The sequence below is a fragment of the Scophthalmus maximus genome, chromosome 1, assembly GCF_022379125.1.
Source record: "Scophthalmus maximus strain ysfricsl-2021 chromosome 1, ASM2237912v1, whole genome shotgun sequence".
Taxonomy (NCBI): Eukaryota; Metazoa; Chordata; class Actinopteri; order Pleuronectiformes; family Scophthalmidae; genus Scophthalmus; species Scophthalmus maximus.
In genome coordinates this window covers 9678817-9691198 of record NC_061515.1, presented here as the reverse complement: position 1 = coordinate 9691198, position 12382 = coordinate 9678817, and the positions used below count along the sequence as shown (strand labels likewise).

Here is a 12382-nt window from a genome sequence, read left to right as displayed (position 1 = left end):
AGTTTTCTCTTCTGCAGAACGTTATTTCTCCGGCACTTTTCAAATTCTCTAAACTGCACCAGGACAAATGTGCACTTTCTCTGGCTCGCTGCTCGCCACTCCATTGATTTTGTCGTGCCCTTTATTCCTTTTCGCCGTCTTTTTTACTTGCGTACTAAGTCGTGCCATCCTGCAGCACCAGGCTAGACTTTTATTTCTCCGGGGCTTTCTTGCCAACATTTTTTTCCCCAGTTTATCCCTTCACGTACTGTACATAAGGATGTAACTCCCTCTTCATCTGCCTCTCACCCCCACCGCCGCCGCCGCCTCCCTCCTTGGCTCGCTCCGTCTCTGTGCTCTGCAGTAAAACTGGTGCATTGAGGCAGCAGGAAATGGGGACTAGAGACAAAAGAATGGAGGGAAGTGTAGAGGGGAGTCTGTGATGCTCTCTCAAACCCGAGCTTGTTGAAAAAACGTGGGCAGAATATTTTCAAGATCTTACGTTTAATTTCATGTGGCATAAGAACATGAAATTCACCATCCAGGCTTTAATTTTTAAGCTTCTCTTTGAATATAAATCCTCGGAACTTCCAAATTTGTAGTCACCACGATAGTCCTGCTATTTCCGTTTCTGTTTATAGAGAAACCTTTGTTGAGTTGTGAGCACAGAGGTTAACGTCTGCACCGTCTGGCTCAGGGTTTTGCATCTTTCTACATTAATACGCTATCTGGCTCGAAGGACCAATGAAAATTAGTGCACGAGTTGGGTGCTGGTTGGATAGTCCGAATCGCTGTGGAGAGTCCAGTAAGAACTCACGGTTTGCCTTTACACAGAATGGTACCAGGCCTTGTTGTGATGAAGAGTTCCTTTATTATTCCTTTAGGTGTCGATGTCTGGTTTCTCAGAAACTGTGCTTGTCTTTCGGTGGTCAAGTAACTCAGTGTCTCGCCTCTGTGTCTGCTTTAATTCAAAAGAATGGATTCTGAGGGGATACACTTGTTTATGTGATGAGATCACAGATCATATGAGTGTCTGTGTCTTTGATCCCTTGATCATTGCATCAGCGGGGATTCTGTGATAGGATTTCAATTAACGACTGTCAAGAAACGGAATGGAGCATTTGGTAAACAAGAAGGGCACAGTGCAGGCTGGCAGTCAGCTTTGACTTTAAATAGACAGAGGTTTTACAAGGTGGATGCTTGCATTGGAAAATGTCTGCCACGTCTGCTTTGTGGCGCTTGTGTGTCAGCTTGCTGTTCAGCACCTCTCTAAGCTGCTATCAATGCCTGGATGATTTGAATTTAGGTCTTCGCCTGTGCTGGGGTCACATGTTAACTGAGCAAGGGATTAGAAATGTTGGCGCCTGCTTCAGGAAGCTGGACCGTATATTCAACAACAATGAGAGGGTGATCGAGGCTGGCAGAGTGGGTGAGGCACAAAGTTATCTTTTATATATGATTTTTTTCAAAACACATTTTCTCCAAGACATTTTCTTCAAGAATAAGATAATAAACCAGCTTAGCCATGTGAACCCAATCAGTGATGGCATGTGCAGTTGCACACAGTTGGCTTATGCTTGTGTGAAATGTGCCCCTGTTCCAGGTAAAGGTTATGACAAACAGCTGAAGGAGCTTTTGGAGGCAGAGATCTTGCCCATGGCAGAAGAATTCGACAAAAAGGAGAATGACGGTAACCGAACTGCTGCTCTCATAGACACAAAACAGCAAGTAAATGAGTCTTTAGAGCGTCAGAATTTTTAAGTAACGTCAGAAATGCTGGGGAGTTCGAAATGAGAGATTTCAAAATGATGCCCCCAAGCACACAATTCACCAGGATGTGTTGAGCCAAATATTTCTGTCCTCCTCCTCCTCCTCTTCTTTTCCATCTATCAGAAACAGTGTATGAGGAAAGGTTGCAGACAGCAGCAGACAATTTCATCGCAGCTGCCTCCAAACTGCCTAGAGGTGAGACATGGTCTCTTCCCTTTTCCTTCATCTTTTCATCTACAGCCGGGCCTATAATAGGTCATTACAGCTCCATCTGATCTCTGTGCTCTCTCTGAAATAAAGCAGTTACAGCCTTTCATGAACCGTGAAGACTGAGGGAAAGCAGTCAGGTTGCTAATGACAGGCATTAAATCAAGTCATTTGATCTGAAAATAAAACGTATTAACTGTCTTTCATCCTTTTCACAGTCTCTGGATGTTTCCCTCCATGCGGTTCGTAGCTTCACCCTTTTTTTTTGTCATCCTCAATATCATAATTTCTGTTATCAGAAACAAGATGCTGTATCATAATCCATGTGTCACTGGATTAGTTCAATGCCTCCTCCAGGTTTTCAGAGTGCCGGTGCAGTGTTCAACTGTGTTACCTGCCATTATGACTCCTGTGAATTCCCTCTGGACTGTCCAGGTGAGCACCAGTAATGACCCATCCAGTATATTGGATTACTGACTCTGATACATCACAATTTTCAAGTAGGAAAAGAAGGTGTACTAATCCAGACTTGACACATTCTTACATAACTATATTTTCACCTTCGTAAGCGTTCACTCTTGATCATTTAAATGCTCCTCTTTTGATCCTTGAAATGCTCAGCGGAAACTCAGGATTTGAAAAAGAGACTGAGGCAAGGTTTTTTTTTTCACACATTATAATGTATCTTTTGCACAGAGCCCCCAAGGTACTCTTTAAGTCCTTGGCTTCTTTATGCAAGGTGACAGTTGACTCCCACACATGACGGTATTCCTATCGACCCTGTACAGCACAGCCACTGTTTAACATATCATCACTTTTACTCCACTCCTCAGAGACTGGGCTTAAGTATTATCATTAAGACCGCAAGGGCTGCCCCCCTGTGAACGTTGTCTGAGTGTATGTGTGACTGTGTGTGTTTCTGCCTGTTTTCAGTCAAAGAAATGAAGGCAAAGGAGAACAAAAGGATCCAAATGTGGTGCAATGTGCCGTTCCACCTGCCAGTCGACATGGAGGTAATCTGGAGGTTTGCCGAAGAGGTATGCTTGGAACATGGCGAATCATTCATGGTCACCTCAGCCCCTTTAAAGGAATACTTCAAGATTTTTAGGAATAGGAATATTGACTTTCTTGCTGAGAGTGAACAGAGAAGCTCGATAGCGCTCTCATATGTCTGGTAAATGAGAAAGCTGGAGTCAGGAGTTGATTATCTTTGCTCGGCTTAAAGAGTGGAAGCAGGTGGAAACAGCTAGCCTGGCTCTGTGTGTAGGTGAAAAGACCACTCAATACAACACAACATTCGAGGGGTCAAGGGGTTACAGTGATCAATTACACCAGCACCTCTGAAGCTCATTAACTTCTTAAAAATTAAATGTTTAATCTATACAAGCTATAACTTAGTAAACTGGATAGGTGCTGTGTGTTAGGATTTTGTTTGGCAAGCTGTTTCCCCCCCTATTCTCAGCCTTTATGCTAAACTAACCAGCTGCCGATTATAGCTTCATATCTGCCAAGGTTTGATTTGACGGTGACATTTGTCTCATCTACATGAGTCCAAAATATAACACTATTACTCTATTGCTGCACAGTTTTGCTAGTCTTATCAAATATGCCATTGCATCTGTACAGGCTAGAAAAACCGCATCCCTGCAGTACACGAGGGCTTACAGTAATAATTCCTACAGGTGAACACCCAGCAGGTGGATCAGTTTAACGAAGTGACTGCAGGGATGGACAGGCTGTATTCGATCCCTTCAACCAGCCTGCAGCATCAGGGCACCTACCAGTGTGAGATCTACTCAGGCCGACGCTCCATTGTGAGACTATACTTCTATCTTGCAGGTAACAACAGGATGCACAACTATTGGGGGGGGGGAAAGATTTTCATAATTTTGATATTGATCAATGGAGGTCATTTTATACCGGGACACAAAATGACTCCTTGATCTTTAAGTAGAAAATTTGCTTTGACAGATAGATAGATAGTTAGATAGATAGATAGATATTAATCTGTACAGATAGATATTCATAGAGAATTGCATTACGTTTCAATGCAAATGTTAACTGCACCTTATTGCATTCTCCCCATCAACATCACCATTTACTTCATGTGAGTTCCAGTGATCCCCTGTCATGATCTCTCTCTCTCTCTCTCTCTCTCTCTCTCTCTCTCTCTCTCTTAGTGACCCCCCAGGTTGTGGAGGGCCACTCAGAGCTGCAGGAGATATTCGACCTGTCTCTGCTCCCAGGAGGGCGCTTAGTCCCTTCGCCTCCTCCTCTTCCCCACCTCCTCCTCCTCCTCCTCCTCCCTTCGCCACTGCTCCTCACGGCCTGTATAACTGCTTTGCTGCTGCTGCTATTCCTCTCCCTTGGGTAAATATATATATATTTGTATGTGTGTGCGTGTGTGTATATAGTCATATCTGTCACATATCATTTTTTTTTGCCTGCTCCAGGATTCTCTATCGGTCATTAAAAACAAGGCAATCAAGTCCTCCTGAACAAGTGGATGAAGATGAAGATTTATGAAGACAGAGTTACCAATCTGCATGCTGTGCAATAAAGTAGTTTCAATTTCAACTGAGTGCTACGTCATGACTGACAGAAAACCTGTGAGACCCCTTCACCACTAGAGGGCACTATGAACACCTCTATCGGTGGTGCTCAGTCTAAACTCTATAGTGTCATGCAGTGGTGAAAGTACCACAACCTCTACATTCAATTCTTTTTATGCTGCTTGACCCAAATGCAAAATTTTGCTAAAAGATTTTGCTGCACTATTTTAATGTGACAGGTGTAGTTACTTTGCATATTCATATTTTACTTACAAAAGCATTATAAGCTCATAAAGTATGATCGTTGTTGTAGACCGGATTGCCAACACTTTATAATGAGTGGTTAAAAACAATAAAAACAATATTCCAAAATGCTTTTCAGTCATAAGGAATAATAAACCACTATAAACAAGAACAAATAAAACTCCCTGACACTGACCCTGAAAATCAAAACTGGTATTTTAAGCAATTTTCGATGATAATGCTTATTTTTACATACGCAAAATTGTAATACAGGACATTTTAACTTTCTACACTTTTCTCTGGTAAATGATCTGAATACTTCATCCACTAACTGTGTCCTACACCAAATTTAAGAAAATAATTCAGTTAAATGTGTCAGTTTTGCCGTGATAAATGGACAAATGTGTCACCCTATCACCATTAAACCATTATACCCTTTTATGGGTAAAGGGGAACAAAAATATGAGGAGATTGCTTTGTATTCAGACAGGGTGGATGCTGAAGTGCATTTTGGCAAGTAGAGGTGTGGATGCATTGTCATGGTATGACTCAATAACCAGTATTAGAAGGAAAAGGCCAGAGGGGAGTGAAGGGGAGCCTGGTCTTCAACATCAAGCCTTCAGTCAGGACAGGAAGCAGAGGTGTGATGAAAAGGGAGGACGCTGTAAAACTGAGTGGCCATTTAAACCGGCCAGAGAAACACCTGGATGAGGAGAGTTGGGTAAAGGACTCTGGGTCACCAAGGTCGCTGCGCTGATGAGTAAAGATAAAATATACATATTATATACGTGAAGAAAGTGAGCACCATGTTCGAAATGATATTGAGATTGTGAAATTATACAGCCAGCTGAAACAGTAAGTCCAAGTGACCACAAGGAGGCACTACACACACACACAAACAACTAATCATCTCATTCCAGATTACACAAGAAGAAGATTGCTGCATATTCAGTTTGATTTTGCATTGAACTTTGTTGTCATGTTCACAATTTTTGGCTGCTGTGGCACAGGGGAGAGAGAGGGTGGTCCACTAACCAGAAGGTTGATGGTTCGTTCCCCAGCTCCTCCAGTCCGTGTCCCGTAGTGTCCTTAGGCAAGCCACTCAATCCTAAATTGGCCTTCAAGTCTGTGCCGGCAGTGTATGAATGTTGTGTGACAGAGAGAGCGCTGTGTATAAAAGATCTGTATGAATGTGTGTGTGTGAATGGGTGAATGTGATTTCTACTGTGAAGCATTTTTGGTGGTCGGTAAGACTGGCAAAGCGCCATATAAATACAACACATTTACCATTTACATTGTGTCGCATCACCTTTGGTCCAAATATGTTGGTTACTAAAATAGAAACCAAAAACATCAGCTAATCAAAGCTGAGTCACGTGACAATGGGAAGATCCATCCATTGCAAAAGATTTCAAAATGTGACACTGTAGTCATAATGTATCACTGTATTAAACCCTCAAAGCCAAATGTCCCACCCAAACCCCCCGTGATGTCAGAGTCGGTCAAGGGTGATTGACAGAAACCATTAAAGCGTTTCATAACACCCTGTTGTGCTCTGCTTATTAGGCTGCCACTTGAAAACACCACTCAGTGTGGAAAAAAATGCAGAGATCCCTGTTGTGTACATTTTCCCTTTGACCTTTGATGTCAGGTTTTTTTTCTACAGTTTACCCCCCTAAAAAGGAGAAATGATAACGCCCTTTGAGTCATTACATACTTTGCTTTCCCCTCAAAACAGGAGTGGTAGGTCGACCCGGGTTGCACCGGGTCAATGCGACTCTCACTCAATCCGTCTGTCACAATTACACACGTACAAACACAAAAGTACAAAGTAGTAGTATCGTCACATGGACAGATAGGTTTATACGCACATGAATCCCTCTCTCACACACATGTCTGTGGAGTGCTTGAAGTGACAAGGTGTCAATGGAAGACTGTCTGAGGAGAATAAGTGATTACATAAATGGGTAATACACTGTGCAAAACAACATTAAAACATGTTTGTTTTTTTCCCTCTATCAATATGAGAAAAAAATCAAAGAGTAATTTACATTACTCTCCTAAATAATTTATCTAGTTGACATTATTCCAATATTTTATAGTTTTTTTTCCTTTTCCATTTTCAATCTTATTAATACGCAGAGGCGTATTAATAGGCCAGGACTTGATGGAGCGGCTGTTGCTTGGGAGACTTGAATTGGATAGCTGCAAGAAAATACCTCCTTCATCAAAAACGTGTCATGCCTGTGGGTGATGAAATGTTGCTAGAAATATGGCTAATATATTCTGAAATATACTTGTACAGCAAATTTTAAGTAGCTCCTCCCTCCGTTGTTACACTATCAGTTTTGACTGGGACTTATAATTATATTCATCAGATATATGGACAAAGTTATCTCACATTTTGTTTCTTGTCTGTCCTTTGTTTCCTCTGTCTTGTCAACTGTATCCCCACCTCTTGTTTCACACGTCTCCTAATTATTATTTGTTTCTGTGTTCACAGAAGAAACACCAACACCACGAGACTGCAGCCTCCTTTAAACAGAGATCGCACTATATTGCTGTTAAGAAGACCATTCATTATGGCGCCTGTCCCTGTTTGCACTGGACCAAAGAAAGCTGGTATATTTCCACCCTAGCGTGTGAATTTAAATATCATTCCAGTGCTCAGGAATCAGAGGTGTGATGGATAACACAGCAGCATCAGGTCTGTGCCACCATGCCAGCTCACAGGCGTCAATTTGGCTCTGTGACATCCGTACATATACATATTTTTATTACAAATACAAATCTTGTGTAGCGTGCGAAATGTATACAAAGTCTGAGGAGGTGAAAACATAAACAAATGCCAGGATGTTGAAATATATATCATTGCTGGTCTGAAGCTGAGACAAAAATACATATGTTTGAATATTGATCATTAATTATATGAATATTAATTCATTGATTTACATCGTTTAAAAGCAGAGCAGGTTGCTCGTAATGTAATCTACATTCCCTGTGAAAACACGTCTGTGTCGTATTCTGTGCCGCTGGATGAGCTTTGTCAGGTCTGAGGAAATAGCTTGTAATCATCAGGGTTATCTCAGTGAGTGGAGACATGCCAGAGAGTAACATTGTTGGAGACAAAGGACTTACTGTATATTGAAGGAAGACTGACAAATGTGATTAAAGAAACAGTCTACATTTAAAAGACTAAGTTTAATATGGAATTTGTTGCAGGGATTTTGTATAATATTGCATTGCATTGTACAAACGTTTTTGTTATTCCTGTCTTTGTTGAGTAAAATTCAGTTTCACTTTCATCATGAAATTGAGATCACAGCAGTCAGTAAGTCCTCGGAGAGAGAAAGAACAGTGCGTTTTCAGCTAGTACTCTCAAATATCCAGTCAATTAGAGCAACACAGAGACACATACCCGACCGTTCTCATATCGCGTTTTTTTACCTCCTCCTTAATAGGTACATAGTTGCTTTGAACCTCCTGTTTTTATTCTGATAACTGCAGAGCAACAGGCTGTACCTCAGGTTCCAGGTACAAGGAGAAGATATCAAACAACTCTGGCACAGTCTGCTCTCACGGGGCATCGCCCCGTCAATACCTGCACCTCCTGCATATTATTCAAAACTATTTTATGTGTATTGTTTCCTTTACTTGGCGGCAGCCTGGGCGGCTGTGGCTCAGGCGTTTGTCCACCAACCTGAAGGTTGGCGGTTCGATCCCACCTCTCGCCAGTACACATGCCGTTGTGTCCTTGGGCAAGACACTTAACCCTAACTTGCCTCTGACGGCTCTTCCGACAGTGCATGAATGAGTATGAATGTGACAGGAAAATGCGTGGTAAATAGCAGCGCTGTATGAATGTGTGTGAATGGGTGAATGTGACTTTCCTGTAAAGCGCTTTGAGTGGTCTATATGACTAGAAAAGCGCTATATAAATACAGTCCATTTACAGTCCATTTACTTGTGTCTTTCTATTCTGCTCTTATTCCACTCCTAGTCATATTCTATTAGTTAGGGAAGATTCACAGGAATCGTGTTATGCTGTGTTTCTTCTTAAAATGAATGTCCCAGCGGTGGATGAAACATACAATGAGGACAGACTGGGATCTGCGAGCTTTATAAAGCGCATGTGGAGAATCTAAATATAGTCAGACATGACTCATGATAGCGTGTATTTTTTTTTCCACTTTGGTTACCCGGTTGCCAAGACAAACCAGTGATGCTTTGACTTCCGACAGGCAATGTGAACTGTACTGATGTGAAATAGTATCTGAATAACTGTTGGCCCCATACTGTGGTGCGCCTACACTCATTCTGTAATGTGTTTGTTCTTTTCAACTCTCCAACTCATTTTCCCTATAGCTGAATATCTACCCATCATGCATCACAATACTAATAGGCAATACTGGGTTACTTATTTGTTTGTTTGGTTGAAATCTATCATATTCTGAGCACAATTTTGCATACTGTAAATGACTTATTCTACTGTACAAAATACCATTGTGATATCAAATGACCTAAACAAATAACAGTGACAACTTGTGTTTTTCTGCCTCATTATGCATTTGTCACTCACTGAGTCTCAGGCAGGAATGATTGATTTGGATGTGGGAAACAACTGTTCCGCTGAAGTTTTTCCCAAATTACATGAACTGGCATAAAAAACGACCCACACATTTCCTAACTTGTTAGATTTTGGTAGAAGTTGAGGTGATTCATCCGTGACTGTATTTCATCAGTTCCGTGAGTCCACAGATTTTGAGCCTGATGTCTATCGTTGTTATATTCTAGTATTAAGAAATGACTTCCTTCTCAAGAACAGCAGGACGTGTTTGGCACTGATTTGTTTTTCATACAGTGACCTCAAACAATTTGTGGAGAGGCGTGAGCTCTGATTGGTGTCCGCTGGTATGTAGCTCCACACGGTGCTTTTGCGTGAGTTCCAGTAAAGGATGCCAGCCCCACCAGAATGAGCATGCCTGCTGCTGCTGACCGTGTGTTCGTCAGACGAAAGCCGTCTGCTGCAAACTTGGGGAACACCCTTAGCTTAATTTGTCCAAAGGCAATGTGCCAACAAGAACTATATGATCGAAATCTCCTGTCATTCTCACAAATACCCCATTGGAACCATTTGACTGTTTTTTTTGTTTTTGTATTAATACATAAATGAGCGAAATGAAAATAATGAAATGTAGACCACGAATCAGAAGAGAGAAATCGTGGATTTGTAATGTCAAACTCAAGCTTCGAAGCATGTCGTTTTGTTGTGTTGTGATGTTGAGCAATGAGTTCCTCCCTTTTCCCTTTTCGCATTTTTTATTATTTCTCTTCATATGACCTTGTATCGATTATGACGTCAGTGCAGTCGTCCTGATGGAAGAAATCCTAGACTGCAGCTTGCTGCGTAAGTTCAACCCATCCTCCTCCGTGAAATGTATGGCTTCCTCTCAGACAAAACCAGTTTCTCGGATGAACTGAGACCACGAAGAATTCAGTGGCGAAGGTGACACAACACTGTGTGGCTCAGTCTTCTGCCTCCCATGACTTGCAGATCAAACGTGTGGCCCGTGTGCCAGCTGAAACTGTTCCTCCCTCCTGATATCAGGGAGGGAGGCCCAGACAGGGTGGGGGAGGACAGGCTAATTGAAAACAGACATGGGAGGAAGTGATGTTTGGCTTTGTCAGACCTTTGGTTGGCTCCTAAAGATCCCCCCCCCCTGTCTCCTTTCTCTGACTCATTAAGGGGGAGGGTGTGTAAAGAAAGTGGTCTTTTCCTCGAAATCACCTCAGAGGTCTGAGATCCGCACCGGATACGGTTTACAGTTTGGTCAAAATATCCATGGTAGAGATTTCAATATCATAGACTCAACTGACTATCGCGAGGAGATCTGATGAGTAATGTTGTCGCTGCTCATGAGGAAACTCAGACACTTGTACCTACATGAGGAAATATTGTCAGCAACCAATCTACAGTTTCTCTGGTCCCTGCCATATGTCTTGAGTCACTGACTAACAGGCAGATGGTGTGCTGTGTTCTGCGTAGCAACATAAGTGTTTCCTTATTTTGCCTGTGGTCTTGTTGCCATCTCGTCAACATGTTCCATCCCTTACAGTGTTTAAACAGCAGCTGAGTGACAACAGAGTTTCATTATTATAAGAAGTACAAAGTAGGACTGCGCTTGATAAGCATGATATTCTTGAGAAGTTGTAGTCTGACTTTTACTCCAAAGAAACTGAGTTGATGCAGATGGTGCAAGAGAATGTTCTACAGTGGTAGAGCTAATCTAAGGTTGTATTTACACAAAAATACCATTACAACACTGTAAAAATACTCCATCATGAGCAAAAGTCCCTCATTCCAAAGATAACTAAGGGTAAATGATAACTGCATTATCGTCAAAATATACAAACATAATATTTGTATTACTGCAGAAAAATTGTGTCTGTGACCAATTATTGGGGCAAAATAATAAGATAGGAGCATTTTCGGACACAGATTTGCATTCACATTTTCTCTAATCTTTCCAGTTTTATCTTTTTTTGTGAAATATTTGATAATTTGACCAGTTTGGTCCTAAAACATGTTTTCTAAAGAAACTACCTGAGGTGTGCCCCATGTGTCTGTGCAGAGTCCTATTCTTTCACCTGTATGTTCTTTTCCTAGGGCAGATGATTAAATTCATCCAATCAATTTTTAAATTAGTTGGCAGAACTTCTTATAGCTCAAATCTGACAAAACAAATATTCTAATTGTTGACTGTCCTTTTTGACTTAAGCATCTGAAAACCTTCCTGTTTAGCTTTTCTTTTATGAAATTATTATGCATTTGTAATTGTTATCCTATATATATATATATATATATATATATATATATATATATATATATATATATATATACAGGTATATATATTGTTCATTGTTCTGACTGCTTTGCTAATGTGCTTTTCCAACTAGCCTGTTATTTTTTATCCCTAGTCTTTTTAAATGCATTAATCAGTTCTATATCATCTCTTTTGTGAATGAAAATACAGCTCAAATTCATATTAACACTAATAATATTATAAGGACAATAATGTGGGTGTTGGTCAATTCCGCATCTAGTGAAGGACTGAAGTCAGGCGTCGTACGAGTCATACAAGCCTGAGTGCAAAGAGTCCTTGCTGTATAATTCTAAATTAATATTCAAGCACATTTTCCCTCACACTTATTACTTAATCCTTGTTGTTATTTGCATCCCCATACAGGTGAACATTTCCAGTGAGAATTCTCCTACACACCTCAAATTAGAATATGTGGATCTATCACTGGTTGTATAGATCTTACTGTATAGTCAAGAGCCACTCTGATGTTTGTGCAACCGGGAACACCTTATTTATGACAAAGAGTTCCCTGTTGAAGTACTTCTCCTCCTTTAAAATCTTTACAACACCTATCAACATTTGAAAGCAGGGGTCAATCTCTTTGCACCTTTGTTGCTTTTTCTAAAAACCTATAAGCAAGGACGCCACCCTCGAAGTTACGTACAAATATTTCCATGAACAAAGAATCCTGAGCGTGATACAGACACTGCAGCTAATATTTACTCTCCTTGACCCTATGACCAAAGATCATAAAGGCATATGTTTCTA

The 12382-nt window shown here is 41.0% G+C and overlaps 1 protein-coding gene across 2 annotated transcripts; it reads left to right on the top strand.

The window, feature by feature from the left end:
• The first annotated feature begins 1041 nt into the window (after nucleotides 1-1041).
• On the top strand, nucleotides 1042-4533 carry spaca6 (sperm acrosome associated 6). Of its 2 annotated transcripts, XM_035625093.2 has the most exons (10): nucleotides 1042-1171; nucleotides 1286-1408; nucleotides 1583-1669; nucleotides 1873-1944; nucleotides 2175-2198; nucleotides 2314-2391; nucleotides 2890-2993; nucleotides 3639-3795; nucleotides 4137-4326; nucleotides 4410-4533. In XM_035625093.2, exons 2-10 carry the CDS (start codon nucleotides 1309-1311, stop codon nucleotides 4480-4482), a joined length of 885 nt encoding a protein of 294 aa, XP_035480986.2. In that variant the 5' UTR covers nucleotides 1042-1171; nucleotides 1286-1308; the 3' UTR covers nucleotides 4483-4533. The 2 variants fall into 2 exon arrangements, with proteins under 2 accessions (XP_035480986.2, XP_035480970.2); XM_035625077.2 differs by having other exon boundaries at nucleotides 1110-1408.
• Nucleotides 4534-12382: the final 7849 nt, after the last annotated feature.